The sequence below is a fragment of the Diadema antillarum genome, unplaced genomic scaffold, assembly GCF_040938485.1.
Source record: "Diadema antillarum isolate AM-2024a unplaced genomic scaffold, OU_Dant_1.0 seq00000481_RagTag, whole genome shotgun sequence".
NCBI lineage: Eukaryota > Metazoa > Echinodermata > Echinoidea > Diadematoida > Diadematidae > Diadema > Diadema antillarum.
In genome coordinates, this window is record NW_027271445.1 from 1,180,188 (window position 1) to 1,205,235 (window position 25,048).

The 25,048-nt window shown below is 39.7% G+C and overlaps 1 protein-coding gene across 1 annotated transcript; it reads right to left on the reverse strand.

The window, feature by feature from the left end:
- Positions 1 to 2,146: 2,146 nt before the first annotated feature.
- On the reverse strand, positions 2,147 to 12,372 carry LOC139733484 (uncharacterized). The gene is made up of 12 exons (XM_071644299.1): positions 12,300 to 12,372; positions 11,766 to 11,852; positions 10,593 to 10,853; positions 9,006 to 9,734; positions 8,064 to 8,237; positions 7,181 to 7,358; positions 6,402 to 6,472; positions 5,678 to 5,902; positions 4,567 to 4,701; positions 3,809 to 3,898; positions 2,857 to 2,941; positions 2,147 to 2,336 (listed from the first exon to the last, which is right to left on the reverse strand). Exons 1-12 carry the CDS (start codon positions 12,370 to 12,372, stop codon positions 2,147 to 2,149), a joined length of 2,298 nt encoding a protein of 765 aa, XP_071500400.1.
- Between the last annotated feature and the right edge of the window lie 12,676 nt (positions 12,373 to 25,048).

Here is a 25,048-nt window from a genome sequence, read left to right on the forward strand (position 1 = left end):
GTTCTTCCACAGTGGCTGAAAAAGTGGTAAAAGAATTCATATCCATGTTCAGGTTCAGTACACCTATCAAGATACATGAACATATTGACCAGGGTAGAACGTTTGAGTCTTCGTCATTTCCGGGAATGTTGCGGCATAAATCAAATGGGTCTGCAATTAAAAGAACTAAGACTATGTGTCTCTGCAAATTATCCCATTGAAATGCAGAGAAGACCCAATTGATCCAAGACTCATAATTTTCCCTGGTAACAGTCCCCCCAAAGTGAGATAGGCCTACAGTTGGTCGAGCCTATCCTAGCAAGGCCAAATCCACATAGCAACAGTTTTGCTCATTGAATAACACCTTGGGCAAGCATGCAAATTAGCCCATGGCTGGTGGGAGATGCCAACTCCTCACCATAGCCACAATCACTAAGACAAAGGAGACCAATGGCTAACATCATCTTTTATGTTTGGAACCTTTATACTAAGAATTTGTGGTAACCCAGAGGCCAAACAATTGTGAACCACTCCACTCCACTCCATATGACACCAAACTTGCGTGTTATGTTCCATGTTTATACTCTGTACATGTATGATATTCAACGTTTACGTTCCCAAGTTACATGTATATGTCATTTATGCACGTTAATGTTCTGATCAATGCAATGAATTTGCAGATTAATTGAGCTCTTCAGCGGAATTTGTATACAACGCTTCTGATTATTTACGTTCAACGACGATTAGTATTGGAACTGCACTTATTGTTGTGACTGTTTATTCAAGGAGTGCAGTCGGATCCACCTCCCTGTAGCTTGTTTACGTTTGAGAAGCTACAGGAAATGTGGCACACTTTCAAAATTCATAAAACCAAAATATACGGTTAAGAACTAAAAAATTGGTCAAAATGATTTCTGCTTTAGTAAGTAGTTACTAAAAGGATTGGGATGAAAATGTCAGTCAGTAAACTGACGCATATCGCAGCAAAGGTCACAGATCAACTGGGTTTTCTCCCAATTATCTAAAGTTGGGAAGGGAGGTACACTCCCCACTAAGGGTTATATTGATGCAATGTGCATCCCAGGAACTAACTTATCAGCCAGTACAAGAGTACTTAATATTCCCCAGTACCCTATGTATTTGGTGACTAGAGGAAAATATGATAGTAGCTGATTCCATCAAAAGACTTCTCGACAGACAACTATTCATGAATGAGGCATGTTAAAGACTAGACAGGAAGATGAGAGTGTGTTTAGTCGGCATTTCTTCCAATATTTCATCCCAGACAACAGAAATGATGAATGCGTTGCGAATATTATTGCATAAATCTGCCTGATTATACTCAGAGCAAGTCCTGCACACACAAAGATGAAACACCATAAGTAACATCACTTAGCGCAATACACCTACAGTCAAACCTGTCTTAGCGGCCACCTGTCTATAGCGGCCACTGAAAAATCCCCCCCGAGAGAAAAGCCCTGTTAAAGACCCTGTGTATAGCAGCCACCTGTCTAACGCGGCCAGCGGCCACAAATTTTGTTTCCCGCGGTAGCTTTTAACCTGTCTATAGCGGCCAAAGAGATGATAATTCAGCGCGTTTTTCTGCTTTTAGTAGCCGTACCAGTCATTCATGGGCAACTTTCAGTGATCGCCATCACTGCTTTCATCGCTCATTTAGAATCAAGCTTTCTTCACGACTGTACACATGCTACTGTACAACAATAATTATTTCAAGAACACCGGCATTGTTCGATGCATGAAGCACACGTGTGCATATGTACACACATATACATGAACATGTACCCGGTACTCATAGATGTATACAACGATGATACATGTACATTTGTAGGCAATGCACACAAAGTTGGATAACCTGTCTATAGCGGCCACCTGTCTATAACGGCCACTTTTTTCGTTTCCCTTGGGTGGCCGCTATAGACAGGTTTGACTGTACATGTACATCATTTGGCCCTTCGAAAGCCCTTCCCTTCCAGTTTCCATCCACACACCAGTTACCTGAAGCAGGCACTATATCACCATGGCAACCAGCATCGCCTGGTCCTGTGATGTAGGGATGCATTTAATCACCATCCAACGAGGAGTGCGATCCAGGCATCATCAGCGGAACTCTTTCCCATTGCCGTGACAACCAGCAATGTGCACGATTTTAGGAGAGTCTGTGAGGAAAGCTCACGTGAGGGATCACCATCCGCAGAGTCTTGACCATGTGGACACACCGCCAGTCCAGCGCCAGATGGTCCAGCGAATGTGGTCTGCAGTTGCTGTGGTGACCAGCACCATCTTTCTGGAGTGCAGCGGCGAAGTCTGCCAGGGCCGTCCGTGAGAAACGGGACAGACTGCAGAAGAGATATATAACAGATGGCGCATGAACTCTTTGTACTGCATATAAAGGTTGAATTTGTAAAACATGGAGATATATACATGTAGAAAAAGAAACACTTGATGTGAATGCCAACAGCAAGAGGTGGCAAGATCCAACCTTTGGCACATTCAGAGATGCCAGCACCTGTAGATGAAAAAACATACTGATGTACAGTAACAATGACACTCAAAACATGTACTCTCAAGGCAAAAAACATAATTTGGTTTTAAAATGGAAAATACACTCACTAAATTTGCTAAATCAAATTTCAGAAACTAAATTTTTCATTTTTAAAACACATATTAATAATTCCAATTAAAAACAGCACCATACTAAGAATCTAAAAAACCCCCCAAAAACAGTCCAGTTGGCAAGTTTAAATATCTATGCTGAAGACATCACAATAACTATCTTCACATTTAAAGACAACAAAAATTGAGGAAAACTACAAGGGGTTGTATGATGGGCTCAACTTGACAACTACAGGTACTTACCAGATGTTAAGGCAATAACCAGGCTGGCTAACTGTCCGCTTGGTGTCCCGGAAACCACGGGCCAGGATGGCTAAATCACTGTCATCTATGTCAACCAAAATGTAATGAGACAAACAGGAGCAGATTTGGAGATGTTGTCTTCTTGTACATTTGAACTTGATTGAGTAAAACATGTACATACTTTACATTTGGGTTTGGTTTTCCTTTAGGCTGCAGGGAAGGGGGGGGGGGGAAATAATCAAGCAATCCTAAGTGAATCCCCAAGGACTAAGCTATAAGGACAAAGTGCCTCGTCTAGACGCACTACTACTGCTGCTGCCAATGAGATAGAAACAGGGCCATCGGGATTACAAGAATGAATGGCCTTACCCACTTATGGGCCAGTTAATTGAAAGTACTTGGACCTTACTTTCAATTAAACCCAATCGACCAGATAAAGTTGTTAGTGTCATGCATTCTCATATGTAATGATAAGAATTCACAAAGGAAAAATTATATGAATGCTCCTGGCTGCTTTTGAATTAAGCTCCATGAACAGAAATCATTGAATGATTATCATCAAATATACAAATGCACTATGAAATAGGGAAGAGGTGAGTAAAAGAATAATGCAAGAAGTAGTTGACTGTTTATTTGGTACAATGTAGATAAATATATGAATGGATAGACAAATAGATGAATATACACACCATCAAATAGATACATGTACATGTATATAGATAGATAGATAAATAGATAGATAGATAGATAGATAGATAGATAGATAGATAGATAGATAGAAAGATAGATAGATAGATAAATAGACAGAAAGGCAGGCAGGCAGGCAGCCACAAAGCCAGCCAGCAAGCCAGCCAGACAGACAGACATACAAACAGACAGACAGATGGATGGAGAGATAAATAAATAAATAGATTAGAAAGAGAGAAGAGATTCTCTATTCCAATGCAATTACCAAGTATTCCATCCGACAGATTGAGATATCGAAGACTGTGATTGTCAATGAGAGATGCCACTATCTCTTCTTGGAATGTTTTCTCACAAGCTGAAAGAGAGCAAATCAATAGTGGTGTCTACATGATTGACATATCATTCATTGAAATTATTGATATGTGGAAAATTCATGAATAATCAACAGGTTGTACATACTCGTCCTATTAAAGGCCAAGAGCTTCCAAATTGAAAACATTTGGGAGAAAAGATCTTGAACACATCACAATTCGAAGGTGGATATAATGATGATTATTTCAACAATGAACATTATTTCATGAAAACTATGAGGCAGCAAGATCTGAAATTCATCACTGAACCTAACTTCCCTACTGTATTGAGCGCTGGTTCTTCTCTATACTTGTGAGAACATCAGCCTAAGTAAGTACCCGCTACAGGTATTCATTACTGGAAAAAGCACTATACTTGAAATAACTGTTATGGAAATTATGATTATGGTTATGGTTATGACTATTATGATTATGATCGTTACCATCCTCAAGTCTAATCCTCCTTGCTACAACTACAATTGTATATTCATTTCGTTAACAAAGTCTAGAAAAGACAAACAAATAAGAGATACTTGTTCTACTATCATTTACAATTCTAATACTGTGAAAACAACCTTGATTTGAGAAGGTGCACAGCCCACAATCAGAACAATGATGAAAACGGTAAATGTAATGAGACTGCAGATAACGCATCAGTAACGTGAGACTGTACCTTTGAGGGAAAACTTGCACTTGCAAATGTTGAGGGAATGTAGGGTGGGATGCCGGAGGAGTGCCAGAAATCCCCTGGGCTGGGGGGATGTGTACACGTTGTTCTTCATGCTAATTCGCTTCAGGTGAACAGCACCTGCAGTCAAACAGAGAGAGAGAAACATTCAACATTTACACTGAACAGATACTGGTTTTACTGGATTACACAACTTACGTCACCTGATTCGAAAAAACCTTGGTGGATTGCACATGCGCACAAGAATTTAACGGCAATAAAATATTTCAGCTGAAAAATAAAAACCTTAGCATACTGTAAGGGAGCGAAGGATTGCAGCTTTGCCTGAATTTTCATTTTGCTCTCTACTCATCACTAATACATTAAGCTTGTATGATATAATATATATTGTAGTGCAGTAAAGATTGCTTGTGAAATGTTGGCTGAGTCAAACGATCACAAGAGCAGTGGGGTATATATACATGTAGACTTGGGTGATATACAGGATTGTACTGTACTTATTAAGTTTTTAGAACATTTGCATCAGACAGGTATCACACTTAATTGGCATTCATGCTATTTTCTGGTACCTTTTATCCTGTATTCAAGCATGTGTCTTTTGTTATGTTATGTAAACATGTGAATATTGATAGATAATAAATTTCAACTTCAACCACTGTCTGAAATATCATATATTAGTCAAAGTTAGGCCACATTTTTTTTTCTTTGACCTTCAGCAACACTGGAAGCAATTAAGGCAATACAAATAGATGCAGATGTTTGCTTTGGTAAGCTCTTTAATAGCTGCTAAAACTTATCAAGCTTTTCATTGCAGTATCAGATTGCATGCAGCAAATTTCATCTCACTGTAACATCAAGTCTAAAAGTAAGATCAAGAAAGTGCTCCTTTGAATTATCTTTGAAATTAAAAACATGCAAAAATATTGACTCTTACGCCGATATGAACGTAACATACGTGTATACATTTCTCCGTTCTGTACAGCACTCCACGATTGCAAATTTAACCACTTGCAAAATTGTCGGAAGTCCCGATTCGTGAAAATTTAGACATGCAAAATATATGGCGTATACAGTATTGTACATTCATTGTACCTACCAGATGCTGCAGCCAAGATAGTGTCCATCTCCCCTGTCTCCAGGGCCAAGTTATCCAGGAGCAGGTCTGTGAGGCACGAGTCTCTACCAGGCAATGCCGAGGCCAGGTCTCTGGGTTGGACCAGCTGGTGGAGTGGATGGGGGTTGGAGCCCCCCTGGGGGAGGGGCATTCCCCAGCAGTTTAAGGTGAGGCGACGTATGTATGGTAAATATTGTGGCAAGAAACCTATTGAGGGTTGTTGTTGTTGTTGTTGTTGTTTTTTTTTTTGGGGGGGGGGGTGTTTTTTTTTTGCATTTTTAAATGGTGATTAAGGGGGGGGGGAGGGAAAAAATGGAGATGTAAAATTTAGCAAAATGTATTTTTATATTGTATATTTACACATTCACATATCACATACCATACTATATCAGGGGCGGATCCAGGAATTCTGTAAGGGGGGGGGGGGGGGGGGGCGTGACTAATATTTCTGGTGCCACTTCCGGGTTTCATTTCCATTTTTTTCTTTTTATTTCTTTTGTTTTAAACGAAAAATAAAGGGGGGGGCGTGCGCCGGTTGCGCCCCCCTCTGGATCCGCCACTGCTATATATTTGACTCTTTTTCAAATATTACATATATACATATCACATCAATTACTAAACTTCAAATGGGTCACATTCAGACGATTAATGTCGTGAAGAAAAGGAACAAAAAAAGCAAATGTTCACAAAATATTTGAAGACTTACTGGTTTCTGCTGCTTGGCAATTATAACTGAGAAGTAGTTCCAACTTAAGGCTGGTCATTTTATGACCTCTCCTGTGGAATAATGGTAAAGAGATTCATGGATGACTTCACAAGAAATACAAATGCGCGATTATTTCAGCATTAGGTAGACCCACTGACTTATGAAGCACATTGTGAACATAGTATACATGTATGTATTCTGAAGGTCATCATGTGCCTTTTTTTCAAGTTTTTCATATTTATTCTTCTGGAAAACAAGATTAAATGACTCAGTGAAATTTGCAAAGAATTTGGCATTGACTTCTTTTTATACGGTAATCAAATGAGGGTGATTATTAAAGATGGGAAAAGCAGCTGACAACTTCTGCATTTATTTCAAACACAAGATTTCATCAAAGTTTTACTTTGCTCTGAATCTCATGACTTCATCAACCAACGTCATTTTATGCGTAGAGAGGAAGAGGTGTCACTCTGTGATGACAGCCCATACTCATTATGTAATTTCAAATTGGTACTTACTCAATGGATGACATTTGCAAACTTACTGTACGACCTCAAAATATTTCTATCACATGACTTCAAAACTATTGACATCATGTGACTTCAAAATATTGACATCACATGACTTAAAAATACTGACATCACATGATTTCAAAATGTTGATATCACATGACTTCAAAACATTGATATCACATGACCTCATCATATTGACATCACACAACCTCAATAGATTTCCACCAAGACTTCAAAATATTAACATCACACGACTTTGCAGCTGACCTGTGATATGTGGCCAGAGTTTCGTCCAGCTTCTGAGCACAGTACTGACCAAAAGTGGACTTCGGTGGGACACCATGCATCCCTCGACAGGTCAGTGCCAGGTCATCCAGCAGTAAGCCATTCTGCGACCCGCAGGCAAGACCGGACAACACCTCACACCAGCCACATGGTGGCATCGCTGCGGGGAAATCAGGATGAAAAAGACAGCTTGAGTACTTCCACACGGGTTGTCAATCCTTATCAAAGTGACTCGCATTTAGGAAAAATATCTATTGATATGCATACTTTCCTCTTTTTTTTTGTACAGTTCATATAAAAATCAACTAAATACAATTAATTTTCAAATCAGGATCTCTTTCTCCACTGAATGTAAATATCAGCTATATGAATCATTTACTAACTTATAAGCAACCTTGATGTATAAACCACCTTGCTTCTGACAAGTCCTGGGGCAAATCAAGCACATGTTTATGTTCATACTACATTGTAGCTGTATGGGATTAAGTTGTAAATCTACTTGCTACTACTTCAAACGCATACCAGCAGGTACATTTATGCATCTTTGAGAAAATATTATCCCATGAGTTCTGAAGATGAAGTTACTGTACAGTATTCTCTAGAGTAATGAAGGTATGACTGACTGAATTTACTATTAAACTAATTTCTTGACAAAAAATAAGTAGTAACTTAAAATGCATTTTTGTAAAGATATAAGACAGAGATACATAAGGAATGAATATTACAGAAAGGGGAGGAGGAGGAGGGAGAGGAAGGAGGAGGGGGAGGGGAAAGAGGAGGGGGAGGAGGGGGAAAGGAGGGGGAGGAGAAGAAGGAGGGGGACCAATAGAAATACACAACTTTGTATCATGACTGCAACACTTACTGCACTGTATCAGTGCCAGCGATTTCAGTGATGTTGTGTGGGCCAAGCACGTTGACAGGGTACTGCAACTTTCCGAACTTAGCCTCACATAGACCAGGACCAGAGTGGAGATTGAATGCTGTGGACTTGGCCCTGATGCTGGAATGTGTAGTGCATGATGGAAGTATATGCAGTCTGCAGAACATAAGATAATAATGATGATGATGATGATACTACTACTACTACTACTACCACTACTACTACTACTACTACTACTACTACTACTACTACTACTACTACTACTACTACTACTACTACTACTGATCAATAATCATTCTGGTAGTAGTGGAGTTCCCACACTTGGCATCAAACTCAATACAGCTGTTGAAATCTACAATCACGCATGTATCTGAGAGAAATACATTAAGATATTTATACTATTTTCACAGGGAGATATGCAATTTCTGCTGCTGTATGAGTGGAAAATTTTAGCCAAGATTTTATAATATTACAGTTGAAATCAGATTTCATTCTATTTTATCAGCACATCTGTTTACTCAAGAAAGTAATTCATTTCATTTCTACTCATAATAATAAAATAAGACTTGAGTATTTAACAGTAAATTGTATGCAAATCACATGAAGTGTGGAATACAGTGTGTATGACACTAATCACTGTAGTAACATCATGCCTAAAGAACACATGTAAAAGAATTCTGTATAAAAAAAAAAATTAAGTATTCACTACAACTGAGTATTTCCCACAAACGATAATTTAACGAGAAATTTGATGCCATTTCTAAGTTTACTTTCATAAATATGGTTTGCCTTTGATGACATGTCCACCATTCTGTTTTTTTATTGTATTAAATCTATCACAGCCTCTTGAATTTAGTGTGGAATAGCACATTAACAATGAATGGGTCAATTTGGGACATTTTTGGGGGATTTTTCTTCACTGACCGGGGTCAGCATAGTGGCAACAAGTGTCCCGGGAAGCATCCTCCTCCACGGCATCTGCTGCTCCCGAACCGTTCTCTTCACCGACGTTGAGCTGCCCCTCCTCACAGAACAGCTCAACATCCTGTGAGCTCTGTGCCAGCTCTTCCCCGAGACTCCACAGTCCGGGTCTGATGGGCACGCGGAAGCAGAAGTCGAAGAGGTCCTCCCCGAGTTCCCGTCCATCGTCTCCCTCGTCGGCCGTCAACGTGCTTGCTTCCTGATCAACGGCCGATTCCTTTGCCTTCTGCCATGGGTCTTCATCACAAGTTCTAAATTCTCTCACTGAGTGTACCACCTCCCGTTCTCTGTCCTGCCCATGCCAGCTACCAGTGGAAGCATCAAGGGAAGAAATCCAGCCCTCCAGAAGAAGCGCTGTGAAGAGGTTGGAGTAGTCCAGGGCATCTTCTCTCATAATCTGCTGCTCTTTCAGGAGCACTGTCTCCAGGCATCTGCCAGCCAGCAGGGTTGCGACAAACTTTTCCAGGATGAGCGCGACCGCGTCCCGGTGGGGGTTCATGACCTGCACCCTGCACATTAGTGTCCGCAGGCTTTGCGCCAGGACGTGGAGAGCCGCGGGGGACTGGGTCAGGGCTACGACTGTCCTGAGGTTGAGCAGGAGCTGTCTGGGGTGGTACTCAAACGACGCTGTCCTGCTTCCGTGGAATGGATTCTTCAGGATCTTTATCATGTCTGATTGGAAAATGAAGAAGAAACCAAAAATGTCTCTTTGAAACCTGTTTAGAAAGGACTGGTCAAATGTCTCCTTGAGTGATTTCAAAGAACTGCACATCTGATGTAATGAAGGCACCACCACATATTCATATCACATCATAGTTGAAAATTCATGAGAAAAGTCAAGTCAAAACGGCAGACATAGACATTTCAATTTTATTAAATATATTCTTTCCTTCGACTTGTTTCTGGCACTATTACATGCAGCACATGCACTACTTCTACTTTCGCATACACTGTGAAAAGTGGCATGCTATCACTTGAACTTTCCAATGAGAGCACAAAATCCATAATTAGGATACAATTTTTCTGGCACATTCTTTTATTTTTTTAAAGAGCAGTAGAGCCTATGTATAGAGACCACTCGGGGGAAAAAATAAACTACCCTTTATAGACAGGTAGCCACTATAGGCAGGTTGGAGGCCACTGTTTACATTCTGACATATTGTCAGTAACAAACATCAACATTTCTGGCTACAATTTTACACACCACTGCAGCAAAAGGTCATGAATGTAACAACAGAAATGGACACATCTCCAAAGAAACGCATGAAAATTAAACTACTGGTATTTCTCCATTACAGGAAAACTAGCTAAAGAAAAGGCTCAACCCTGAAGCCTAAGGCCATAGAAGCAGTAAAATAAGGGAGCCATATGTTATGACACCACTGAAGGCATTACACAAGTGGCTGCTATATATACACAGGGTTATCAATGCTCAAACTTTCTCTGGGGAGTGTTTCATAGCTCCACAAGTCAATGTCACCGACAAACCAAGTTTGACTGCAATCATGAAAACTGTAGGTATTTGTGTACCTTCTTTCATGTTTTTCTTGGATGCACACCCGCCCTCTTTGGTGTACTTTGTGTGCAGATCTTCCAGCCGCCCCTCACACATCTTGTCCAGGTACGTCTGATGCCAGTCGATGACCTCCGCCTGGGGGTCACAGCAGGTCATCATGTGACACTCGTAGCACTGCCAGATGGGGTCGTGGAGGTTGCGCTGGAACTTGTGCCGGTAGAACCAGGAGAACTTGTCCCGACACAGATCTCTCCATACGGCCTGAACATCTAGACCTGTATTAAGTAAAATGAGCATCCCTATGAATCACTACAAGCACAAATTATTTAAAGCAAATAGCACTTGAATGATATACCACAAAGCAGGTTGTTGTATCCTTCTTATTGCTGATGCAATGTATTTTTGATAGCATCAACTATAAACTACTGGGTAAACAAAACCTCATTTTAAAGCATAGTTGTCAATGTCTTTAATTCAGAGACTCCAGCCCCAAGCACCTTCTGATCTGGAGCTTCTCCCGCCCGAAACCCCTAGCAAACGGGAGACTCCAAGTTGATGTGTGCAAAGCGCGAAGTTCCTAGGGTTCTAATTGTTCTCTGGTGCTATCTAAGGCTTATTTTTTCAACATACGATAGCAATAAGTAAGAAATCCTTTTGATCGGGAGACACAGAGCCAGGGTGGGAGAAATCAAATCTCAAACGGGAGAACGGGAGATTTTGCAAAAATGAGCTTTCAGCGGGAGATCTCCCGTCGAAAACGGGAGAGTTGGAGTCTCTGTTAATTGAATTTTTAATGTGAATTGAATTTTCATTTGTTATATTTCACAACAACAAAATACAATATACATGTACCTTACTAGACAAAACTATATCAAAATCATCAAAATACAATTTGAAACACAGAAACTAGCTACAAAAGTAAATACAATGACACAATTACAATAAAAAAACAGTAACACAAGGCTATCTTTCCATAAGTGACAGAACCAATACTTAGGTCCATGACGTACACGTGTACAGGAGTGTGAAATATGACACACTTTCTCATTTAGCACATATGAGAGACACTTTGAATTGGAATTCATCTTATGAAAAGACTGAAAGAACTGTCATAATTATCATTACATAAACAATCTGGAAAATCACTGTGCATACTATGCATCCAGCATTTGAACGTAAAAGCATACCCTTTGAGACAGCGATATCATGAATGACTGCAATGCTGAAATCTTCACATCTGGACACAAGCCCTCTCAACAGTGTGACAGGCAGACCTGATGTGTGGAGTAAAGAGAGTGAATGATTGAATACGAAATTTAGAACACCAAGGTACGATTACTAGACATCTGTAATAGCATATAGCGAAAAGCATGTTAAAAACATTAGTGCAAAAGGAATGGAAGATGAAGAGATTTATGTGACACACACAGACAGAGTAGTCCTCACATAAATCAAACACAAATTCATCATTTAAGCATGCAGCTATGCTATCTGCTACTTGGAGATCAATCCACATTTATTTGCATAAAATAAAACAACAACAACACATATTTGATTAGTTGGCAAATGTCTTGGGAGATATTTCAAACATCTCTGGCGGAACTGCAATAACTCTTTTCTGTCCCTTTTCTTCTTTTTGTCCCATTCAAATTGGCTTATAAAAACATTTAAGTAATATAGAATATCCAGTAATTCCAAATGATAAGTTACATAATCATCACCTGCCAGTTCATTCCTGACAGAAGGGATCAACTCCACAACTCGATCCAGACACAGGTTTTCCAGGCTGTCCATTGTTGAACTGTGTATGCTACCATCATCTGAAGTATGATATAACAGATTGAAATCAAAACAAGCTAAAAAAGGTTGCATTCACACAATTTGTGATTACATTCTCTGTTGAGACCATAACACTGATTAGACCTCCAGAGGCAAAGGAAACATCCTGTGCTCACATACAGATAATCCTACCCCCCCCCCAAAAAAAAAAGACAGAAAGAAAAAAAAAGTACGGGCGACCCTGCTATAACGAAGTCCTCATGATAGGCAGCTATTGTCAAAAGGCTACACTGCGAATGGCTTGCGCATGTGCACAGGTTGAAAAGATGTCTAAAAGAACAGTTATCGATGTCACAGATTCCACTTTACCGAATCAACAGAAAGCATAATTTTGGACAAAAAGGGACTATAATTTGAGGAACCAAATGTTCCACGATGCACTATGCCAGTTGTCAACAATTGAACTACAATGCAACATCTGTGCGTATTCAAATTGAAGCAAATTCAAGTGTTAGGTTGGATTTTAGGCACGACACCCTTAGACAAGCAAGTCACACTAACTACCAGCCTGATACTCATCGGAACAAGTGACCCCAATATTTCCCTGGAAGAATCTGCGTTTCTCCACATCAACTCCCTTCGCTTCCTTGCTGATATGCATGTGATTCGTTCATCTATCTAGATGACATTGTAACCTCTTCATACCTGCTGCAAGATTAAACCGTGTTTTCCTTATCTCTCCTACTCTTTGCTTTTGTTTCCTCTGTTGGTTCTTGTCTGTTGTCTCTGGCTCCGACTCCTGACCATTATTAGTACATGACGATTAGATCTAGTGTATCGCTAAAATTTCTCTCTGCGAATCAAACACAGTTCTCCAGGCAGGACTGGGATAAAGGAAGTCAACAACAAAAGAAGAACAAGAAGACCAATAATCCTTCTATCTGTAGCCTGAACGTGAACGTTCATGCTGGTCGCAGTTATATGATCCCCTGCCCTGGGATTGCCTGGCCTGGTCTGCTGGGCCCTAGCTATTCGTTAGCTAGTCTCTGTACTCTTGACTCTTAACGTTACGTGTACACAGCTCTATCCCACAGTGAAGCACATCTAAATTTATCCATGTCATGTGTTCGTGTGGTTTCTAAGTTTCTTGTAAGTTTAGTCTTCCTTCTTTCTCTCTCTCTTCATAACTTTACGAATGACATTTCATAACATTTCACTTTTTGACGTTATCACTACGAGTACGACTCTGGATCTTGCTCAGACTACACACAGGCCTATCCCTATTTTGAGCTGATTCAGCAACGAGTGAGAATACTGTACCGGTATTCCATTTCTACACTTACGCAATAATATAGGTATGGGACTGACCTTTAACCATGTTGTTGGTCTGCTGCAGGCTAGAGTAACTTGAGCGCAGCAAAATAACCTACATGGACATAAATAGCATTTACACGGTACATATTTCCCTACTACAGGAGAATACTCACATAGCCTGGACTGTGAGAAAGTTTTTACAGACACTAATTGTGACTGCAGTGGGTCTCCAAAGTCCGTTAGCTCTACAAAGTACGGTCTCTACAACTCAACTGTGTGGACATTACTACGTACAGTACAGTAGTATTATGATGATCGTAAAAATGTTTACGAAGATCGCGGCCCTAGCTAGCTAGTGAGCTGCGTATGTAGGGAACACACCTTCCTATTATATACAATAGGTCACAAGATGACGCTGTTCAGCCTGTTCATACGGCTTGTTCTCGATCCGGAGAATGTCAAAATGCAATGTTTTAGATCCATGGGCCTATTATAAACATTGACTGCACATGCTCATGAGGATGATGGATATACAATTCTTTTTTTCAAAGTTCTTTTTTTTTTTTTTTTACTTTTCTTCAAATACGAAACCGCCTTAACCTCATTTCGAAGTTTCTTCTGTCCTCGTCAGTGGCGTTCTTGGCGTCGAAGAGCGTTTTTCCTTGGCCCTAGCTTCGATAAGGGTCTTGTTGGGTTCGTATGCGATGTATTAAAGTTTCGGAGTTCCTTTTCTCGACGAAATCCGGATAGCTGCATTCGATAGAATAGTACTAAAAAACGGTGTCACTGAATAGGTTTGTTACTTCTGTGTATGACTCGCTGGTTCAGGTCATGCTGAATCGGGAAAATGCGCTCTTTTAGCTCTATTGACGTGTTGCCATTCGTCCGAAGAGAAATAAGGGATAGTAAAACGTGTACACGCTTCTGCTCATATGGTGCACAGAATTAGCGTTAGGATGTGAAATGGGCCATAAAATGACACTGTTCTCTCCGTTAACCGTCTCAACAATGCCTTCGTGAAGTATAATCTATAGGCCTATCTTAACTAAAACGGGTTCAGCAGATTCAAAATGTATCCAGGTCACTATGAACTTTCTCTCAGACGTCTTGCCTAAAAGCACAGACAGCTGTTACAAAAGACGGCCGGGCGCGGCTAAACTCGGTAATATTTTACAAAATTTGCAGCGGTTTATGTGATACCCTATACTTGTGCAATTGCGCTTGCCGTTGCGCCCTGAAAGTGTCGATGTAATCTCAGAATCCATGGTCTCCCCAGCCTGGAGCAGGTATTGATGACATCACACGTTGTTTTAAGTTTCTTTAACTTCAATATTGGCTCAGAGTTCATGTAGCCTATGCAGAACTTCAAATGAAGGAAATAGAATAAACATTATTCAATTTCAAACAGTAATGATTAAAAACGATTGTACTAGATAAATGGTATTTTATTGAAGTATTCATGTCTCGCAGTCATACGACTGAATTGCTCATAGTTTACATCGTAAAAGAGACAAGTATTACAAAACAAGCATTCATACAAAAGAAACATGTAAAATACCGCGTGACATTTATTTCACGAGGTCTTATACGATACGACAGGACTTGTACTCTCTCTAAAAAAAAACCGAGTGAAAATATTCACTCTCAAAGGAGCGAATACACACACAAAAAAGTGAATTTTGAGTGAAAATGTTAATTTTCACTCGTTTTAGAGTGACCTCAGGGGTCACTCCAAAATCTTCGGGTGATTCTTTAGGTCACTCCAAAATGAGTGAAAATGAACATTTTCACTCAAAATTCACTCCAATTTCACTCTAAATTCACTCTTTTTTGTATTCACTCCTTTAAGAGTGAATATTTTCACTCGATTTTTTCACTTTTTTTTAGAGAGTATAGACCTACATACTGGGCAGGCCGTAAACATGACATTATAACAAAAACATAGATGATGCGAACGTCTTTTTGTGGAAGGTTTTCAACGGATTTAAAATGTTTCAAATGGACGTTATAAAAACGTTTTTAAAAAACCAATAAATAAGACCTTTCGGAATTTTTAAGGACCTGCAGAGAACCTTTTGGACGTTATAGATGTCAGTAAAACCTTTTAAAGGACAAGTCCACCTTTATATACATAAGGATTTAGAGAATGCAGCAATATTAGTAGAACACAATATCAGTGAAAGTTTGAGGAAAATTGGACTATCCGTTCATAAGTTACGAACATTTTAAGTATCTGCGCAGTCACTGCTGGATGAGTGTATGATGTCACATGCGTACAACTATACGAGGAAAATAAAAAGAGAATTCACAAAACTTTACTTTTTGAACAAAGTGCATCTTTCTTCGACTTGCTACTGACGTATGTCAAGAATAACATTATTCCCCCTGTCTTCTGAAAGAGAGAAGTCGAGTGTTCTTTTGTTATGCGAGAAAAATGGAAGTATGTTGAATTTTCTTTATTCTTTCTTTATATCGTTGTACTCATGTGACATCACAAGCTATAGTAGTCTTTTCATCCAACCGTGACTGAGCAGAAACTTCAAAAATTCATAACTTTTAAACGGATTGTCCAATGTTGCTCAAACTCTCACTGATGTGCTCTACTAATATTGCTGCATTCACTCAACCCACATGTCTATGAGGGTGAACTTGTCCTTTAAGAATATTCAAAACGTTCTGTGGACGTTCTGCGGACGTCCAGAAAACCTTTGAAAACCGTCTAAAGAACGTTCAAAAAACGTTTTAAGAACGTCTAAAAAGTCTTATGACCCGTTCAGAACGTTTAGAGAACCTTTCATATTCGTCCAGAACGTCCAGAAAACCTACGTCTAATGTTTATCTTTTTTTGGGGTATTTAAAAAAAAATGGATAGTTATGAGATTATACAGGCACAATCTGGGATTAATGTACCCTAATCCTAATCCTACATAATTCTATCCTAACCTGTTCCTAATGTCCTACCACCTATACCTATCCATCCTATTCCCAATTGATGAATCTGTATTACATTCTTTTATACCAGCAAAATGTTGTAATGCATGAAGACATGGCTGCTAAAATTAGATCACACACACCTTGATTAGGCCTATAACATATGAAAATACCTCTTCGTAACACAATTTGAAATTGTGAATAACTGAACAATAACGTAGGTAAGTTTATTCTTAACACAGAAAGTTTGAACCCAGCATAAATCTTTAGATTTCAATGTCTTTTATCTATTTCCACTAGTTTTCAAATCTTATATTTTTTATTTGAATATTCATGAATATGCATGAATATTCATGATAAAGAATTCAATGACGAACACGTAGCGGACCAAATAAAAACGTTTTTTAAACGTTCATTAAAGATGAAGTCGACGTAGCAGACCTAATAAAAACGTTTTGTGGACGTTTATAAAGGACGAAGACGTAGCAGACATAATAAAAACGTTTTGTAACGTCCATTGACGTTTTAAAACGTTTTTCAAAAAACTGTGCTTTGCGGGAAATGCTAAGTCCCGACATGGAGCTACAAACAAGTAGCTCCATGCATGGTCCCAACTTTGACGTTGTATGTTTGCGTTTTAAAAACGTCAATTTTTATCGAAGACGTACGGAACCTCAAAAACACGTTTAGGAAACGTTCTGAAAAGTTATGTGTTTGCTGGGTGGGCAGGATTCGGTATTCACACTCTCTCTTTCAACACCTCCCTCACAAGCCCTTTCGCTCTTTGTCACTTTCACTCGCTCTTTCTCTCATGTTCTTGCATAATATGCACCACTACGCTCACACAACATGATTGGTACATCATCAGTCCTGCTGATTTCCTACTCTCGTTATACACCAGTGATCACACACGTACACCTAATCATCAAAGCCTATACTGTCCAATGAGATTCTTACATTGAGATTCTTACTATAGTACTTCTTATAAGAAATAAACAGCTATCAAATACGACAAGGATCAAGATGACAGCAGTAGAGATCATACTAACAGAAAGGTAAAAGTTTCATTAAAATAGGATAATCTATGACTAATGAAACTTTAAGAATTTAAAAGTTTCGCGTCATGTTAACAAGAGAGTGACGATATCAACTGCCATAGCAACTCTCTAACCGGTTTGTATACAAACAAACAAACAATAAACATCGAATGTTTGATTCATATCTAATGAACTAAAATACATGAGACCTGTTTTAACGGTTATACAGCTCGTTATTCCGAAGGTTCGTTATTCCGAAGGCTCTTTAGTCCGAAGACTCGTTCCGAATTTCATTTTCGAATTAACGAATCTTCGGAATAACGAACCTTCGGAATAACGCCACAATTAATGTTCGGATTAACGAACCCTTTTTCATTTTCGGATTAACGAACCTCTAGGTATATAGGGAATTTGTTTGTTTCGGATTAACGACCCTTCGGAAAAACGAAACTTCGGAATAGCGAACCTTCGGAATAACGAACAGCACCCGTTTTAACTATATAGGATTATATGATTTGTGTAGTATTAGTGTCATGGATTATTATTATACAACCAAAATGATGCACAGGACAGAGTGGATCGGTGAGAATATTGGATGCACGAGTTTAACTTTGGAACTATTTAAATCCACGAGCGCAGCGAGTGGGTTTTAGAGTGTTCCAAAGTTAAAGGGACTGTACAGTATAACTGGTTGAGGTGGGGGATTTATGTTTTGAACATTCCTAAGTGAGATAATGAAAAGCCTCTTATAAAATATGAAAGAGCATGTAATTCTAAGAAGGATTCAGCTTTTATTTGATGCAAATTGGTTTTCAAATGGCTGAGATATCCAAAAAAGTGCTAATAATAAAAGGCGACATGCCACAACTTTATTAGGATCTCTTTGTTTCACCTTGTTTTTGGATATCTCAGCCATTTCAAAACCGATTTTTATCGAATAAACTTTTGATACCCCTTAGAACTGCATGCTCTTTGACAACATCTCATAGAGTGGTTTCTGAATATCTCGCAAAACGTTAAAAGCTAAATCCTCACCTCGACCAGAACTGTACACACCCTTTAAACCTTTTTTTTTTTTTTTTTTTTTTTTGCTGTAGAGCATCCAATTCTCACTGATCCATGAATAGGCCTGTGTATCATTTGTGTTATAAAACGTGCCTGTAAATTCATGAAATGCAACCATTTTCCCCATCATGCGTCCGGGACACCTACAACACTATGATAAGACTTGAGCCATGCATTCGGATTTTATATCACCGGACGCCGCCCGGCTCAGTGTGGATCGGTAAAAATCAACGCATGACAATAACATTGCAGAGATTCCAAAGCCAATTTTATATCGTATTTATTTTATTTTATTTTATTTCATAGCTTAACACTTTTAAAGCCCAAAATTCAGGTTGGCACAAACACGTGTTAATAGGCCTAATCAAAGAAACGATTGCACTTTTCTGACTGATATAAAATTCTCTCAATTATCTCACATTCTAAATCGAACTATTCCTCTTCAGATGAAATCAAAAGCGATTCGAGAGTTAAAATTGCTATAGTGAACACAGGATTTTCTCACTGTGCCAAAGGTGATGGTAGCACTACTCAAAAGATGACATTTCTGCTTGTTCGTTTAAACAATACGAAAAATTAGCTTTACATGTAATCATCTTGCCTATCACAAATGAACGAGGGGTTACGTGTGATATTCCATTCTCCTGTGTATATGCCACTTTTATAGGCTTACATAAAGAGCACAGAGGGCAAAATCAGGCGATAATATTTATAACAATACTCATTCCCCTTGTCGATCGGTTTTTAAAAATATGTCGTGTGCAGTGTATCGTGTGATGATTGCGAGTCATATTTTCCACATAAATCGTTGAACTAACGGTGAAATCACAAAGTTTTGCGCTTGTCGTTTTTGACACTATCTCGATTTTACCACTGAGGAATCACTCAGATCTAAAACTGGGGCCCGGTGCATCCCCCTCGATCCCTGGATCCGCCACTGTCATTCGTCTACTTCACTCTTTTTGAGGGCCTGTACAGGGATGCACGTGAGAGTAGAAACATTTTACGCAACGTGGTCCTTGTGAATGATGTAACATTGCCAGCATAAGTTTATCATCTCCCGTGCTTTCTCTCTCTAGTACCACCTGTACCCTGCTCTAGGATTTCACGCACGTTTTGCAAGACAACGGTGTTTTACACCGTGTAAAGTAACACCATAGAGTTAGTACCTCCATGGTAACACCGCACCAACCAGGTGATGTTGACTGCTCCCTCATTACTTTGTCCTCCGTGTACTACTGTATTAATCTAGTACCAACAGTGGCGTATCTAGGGAAAATGGCGCCCGGGGCAAGCGCGAAAATTGCGCCCCTACCCAACCCCATCTCGGTAGGGACTTTAAACAAAGTCCACATGATATGCTTTTTCAAGCACTTTAAAGGGGTCTTTTGAGGGTGATTCAAATGTAATGAATTTTGATAAATTTTGGCGAGCGAGCGCAGCGAGCGAGCCGAAAATTTTGGTATTTCAGCTTACAAAAGAGGGAATTCTTGTCATTTTTTGCTAATCAAATCTTACAATTCCAATCAAGATATAGTGACGGCCTTATAGATAACGATTTATACCAACAAACTGCATGAGGAATTTCAAAAGTACTCTAAATTAGTACGCGCGAGTTAGCCGAAATTTGTAAATTTCCACGTCATCATCACGTTTTGTTCTTATCTCTTTGTTCTTTTTTGTTTTTTTGATAAATTTTGGCGAGCGAGCGCAGCGAGCGAGCCGAAAATTTTTGTATATCAGCTTGGCAAAACATGGAATTCTTGTCATTTTTTGCTTATTAAATCTTACAATTCTAATCAAGATATAGTGACGACCTTATAGATAACGATTTATACCAATAAACTGAGGACTTATAATACTAGTACTCTAAATTAGTACGAGCGAGTGAGCCGAAATTTGCATATTTCCGCGTCATCATTACGTTTTGTTCTTATCTTTTTTGATTTGTTGTTTTTTTTGCGCCCCCCACATAATTATGTTCGAAACTGTTGGCGTCCTCTCTTCATCCAATCGGCGATCGCTTCAGAACGAATGAAATTGCAGCCGCTGCTCCGTGTAACATTTTTCCTGCTTAATATAAAATGACATGTGTGAACACAATAGACATTATCATTTTGTGCGCGTCATCGTCACGTTTTGTTCTTATCTTCTTCTTTTCTTTTTTTTTTTGGATAAATTTTGGCGAGCGAGCGCAGCGAGCGAGCCGAAATTTTTTGTATTTCAGCTTACAAAACATTGAATTCTTGTCATTTTTTGCTTATTTAATCTTACAATCCTAATCAAGATAATAGTGACGGCCTTATAACGATTTATACCAACAAACTGTGGACTTGAAAAAAATACTCTAACTTGTATGAGCGAGTGAGCCGAAATTTGCATATTTCCTCGTCATCATTACGTTTTGTTCTTATCTTGCTTGATTTCTTTGCGCCCCTCCCCCCCCCCGTATGTTCGAAACCGTTTGCGCATTCTTTTGATCCAATTGGCGATCGCTTCAGAACGAAAGAAATTGCAGCCGCTGCTCCGTGAAACATTTTGCTTGCTAAATATAAAATGACATGTGTGAACACAATAGACATTATCATTTTGTCCACGTCAGTATCACCTTTTGTTCTTACCTTCTTTATTTGTATAAATTTTGGCGAGCGAACGCAGCGAGCGAGCCGAAAATTTTTGTATTTCAGCTGACAGAACATGGAATTCTTAATTGTGTGAACACAATAAACATTGTCATTTTGTCCGCGTCATCATCATGTTTTGTTTTTATCTTGTTTGATTTGGTTTTCTGCCCCCCCCCCCCCGCCATTCTCCCTCCCCCCCCCTTTCCGGGCGTTTTTCTTCTTCTTCTTCTTCTTCTTCTTCTTCTTCTTCTTTTCTTTTTTCTTTTTTCTTCTTCTTCTTTTTTTTTTCTTTTTCTTCTTCTTTTTTTTTTCGTTTTTTTTTTCGTTTTTTGCGCCCCCAAGGAGTGGCGCCCGGGGCACGTGCCCCCCTTGCCCCCCCCTAGATACGCCACTGTATAATGTACACAAGTACGTGGGGAGCTTGTTTGCCCAAGGAGGTGCTCTACCTCCTTGGTTTGCCATGCACCAGCTGCTGCGATGATGTTGCACATTTCGCCCGGCTGGATGGAACAGACACTGCGGAGATTGGCACTCAGTGGATGGCGTACTACTCCATACTGATACACCTCCAAGCGATTGCGTAATCTTCGTCATCCCTACTGGCCGTGGCGCATGCACAGACCTTGCATCACCCATTGCAGAAAAACCGAACGCTGATGATGCTTGCGGAAAAACGCTGGCAGATAATTACACAAAATAATTACTGTAGGTCTGGAGGTGAAAACGATGCAGTGGTGCTAGCTACGGTTTTGATTCTTGCTGAAGCGATTGGAACATTCTGCCAACTTAGCGTGTTAACTCTTACGATCACGGCTATTCATCAGCTCATCGAATCTAACATTAGTACAGAGTGGCGTTGCACTGCACTGCCTGTACTTACCGCACCGGCGCGACCCCGACACGTTTAGCGCCCCAACCTGCCTGCCGCCCGGGCTCCGGCGATGCCCCAGATACGTAGGTACCGGTAAGTAGTGTAGGGCTAGCCGTGGCCCTTGCTTCTCTCCTTGATGGTTTGGGACTGCACTTGCAGTGGCACTACTCAAATAAATACTGCGTCTGTGCTGTAATCTGTACTGGACTAGATTAGTGCACAATGGCCAACAACTCTGCTTTTCCCATGTTTGATGTATTAAAAAAAGAAAGAAAGAAAAAAAAAAGGACTAGATCTAGGGGGTCTAACGTTTACTCCTTATAATTTACTGCACCTGTTTGTACGCCGGCACATATCACATGTCATACTCGTAGTGTAGAGACACTACAGTATCATATCACAAAGGTCTTTGACTTTGTCTACAGTCAAGTAATTCCTGGGGGTCACTTTACAAAGAATTTAAGTGTATCGGAGATTTGAGATTCACTTATTGAAATTAAAGTTATGGCAGGCTGTGTGTGGTTTATGATAGGAGGAGATTACGTGAAGCCAGACATATAGGGCCGGATGCATAAACGCTAGCAATTGCTTCACCTTGTGCTAGCCTTTAACTCGAATCCGTATGCATAAAAACAAGCAATTGCTTGCAAGCAGAAGCTTTTGCTAGCAAGCACAAGCAATTTTATTGCTTGCTACCTGCAACGAGTGCAAGCAATTGCTTGGAGACCAAGCATTTACTTAAAAACATGTATGCATAAAACATACCTTTTGCTTGTTCTTGCTAGCAATTGCTTATGATTTTCCAAGCTCTGTACAATGAGCTAGAGCTTTTGCTTAACTCACGTTAACTGGGAGTTCCCTTTTAAGTATTCATATTCATAAAATAAAATATTCATATCCATAAAAGAAAGACTGCACTTGTGCAGGAGTGGTGTAAATCTACAAGAAATTACTCCTAAGGCCAAGTAAAAAAAGAAAGTAGTTTCTCGTCCGGGTTTTTTGAGCAAGGCGATGAGGGAGGTCCTTACTATTTGATATCTTACTATTTTTTCGAGGATTGTCAAAATGAAAGTAATATGTGTTTCTCGTCCAGTAATTCTGAGAATGGTAACGAGAGATGGCTTTACTATTTCTATATCCAATTTATGAAATGAAATATCACTCTGGTAGCTGTGTTATGAGAGACCAGATCCCAAGTCACCAGTGTATGTCTTGCCTGCACTCTGTGCATTTTCAAACAAATAGATATACATGTAATATGTACCATACTTGAAATGAAACTTCATGCATGCAGATACATTTTGCTTTTTCTTTCCACTACAGATGTCAAGGGAAAATGACCATCTTAATACTGGTATTTAGTGTTGTAATGGCATTTCTGATACCAGTGTACTTGCAATTCTGATGTATTGTGCTATTAATTGAAACAGGTATAAAACATTCTATCAACAAATGTACGACTGAAATAAATTCCATGATATTCAAAACACTGCTTTATCATTGGTGTTTGTGACTTTTTGTGTCCACACAACTGGTATATTGTATCTGCATCTCTTCACAGTACAATTGTAGCACATTCAACTGGAAACTGGCTGGTACAATTGCAGATGGATGTCAAAATGATACTGATATGGCATTATAGCATTAAACATTTAAAGATGTTTCTTCATATTCTAAAAAGACATTTGATAATCACTCATCATTTGGATGATGAATTGATTGTATCACACTACAGGTGATACGACTCACGGCCGTGTCCGTGAATTTACATCGTAAAGAAAAGTATTCCGCAGAAATACGACAAACCAGAATCCGTGGAAAAGTTATTTATTTTGTAGATACACCCATTTAATAATTCTACATTTGCTGGAAAAGCGCATTCATTTTCTCTTCAAAATAGAACAATACATCGCCGTCAGATGCAACGTTAACAGAGCAGTGTTTGGGCCTCTACACATTCGAATGTGTTCATGCGTGCGTGCAGACAGCTGACAGACCAGGGGGATGGGGACCCTAGCAGCTAGCTACAGACACGCATATAATTATACGTAATACGCGGCCGGCACGGCCACTGCACTGGCACCGTACCTTCCGACACTGCACACACGTGCACATAGTCACAATGACATGAAAATGTAAACTCGATACAATCCTCACAAGCATTTGTACAGTACAATTCATCCCTTTAAAATATGAGAAACGGGGAAAAATACGAACAATGTGCGAAATATAAGTGGAATACTATAGTATCAGCGATCGTTCGCAAAAGATGTTGCCGCTATCGCGTTCACGACGTACCGAGTGCGCTGTACATCACAGCCCAGGCCCGCGCCCGCGCGCCCATCCAACTACAGTTCGACTGCTTTGTGGGTCATTCCTTCTTGCCGAGCTCGCAGTGTGATAAATGCATGCGTTATTACATACGCACTACGGAAGCTACAGCTGCACTCCAGCTAAGATAGAGGACGCGTACACATCACGATTGGTAGGTGAATTGTCGATTTTGTGTTTTTAGGCGGCCGAAAAAATAGTAAATATCAAAAAAGTCGATGCGGCAACTGAAAATCGATGCGGGCGGAGAGCGGGCTGGGACGAGAATTATGAATTTCTTGGTATTTTCAGCGCCATTTTGAAAATAGTAAATAGTAAAAAAATCGATGCGGCGGCCAAAATCGATGGCCTAAGTAGTGTAAGAAACTTTTTCGTTTCACCAACGTTAATGTCCAGTCACAGTGGTTAGCACGCAAAATGTGATGAAAAACAGGTAGGATGTCTGACTTCGGTGGAGAGCAAGGAGACCTCTCTCCATGTGAGATCTGGCAGATCCGGGCTACCATAAGCAGTGATGA

Bases quoted from the DNA above. Each gene is read 5' to 3' on its own strand.
- LOC139733484 (XM_071644299.1), bottom strand. From the start codon at position 12,372: ATGGACAGCCTGGAAAACCTGTGTCTGGATCGAGTTGTGGAGTTGATC. The intron at 9,735-10,592 runs GTACACAAATAC...TTTTCCAATCAG, and splicing joins CAAGAAAAACATGAAAGAAG to ACATGATAAAGATCCTGAAG. The intron at 4,702-5,677 runs GTAGGTACAATG...GTTTGACTGCAG, and splicing joins TATCTTGGCTGCAGCATCTG to GTGCTGTTCACCTGAAGCGA.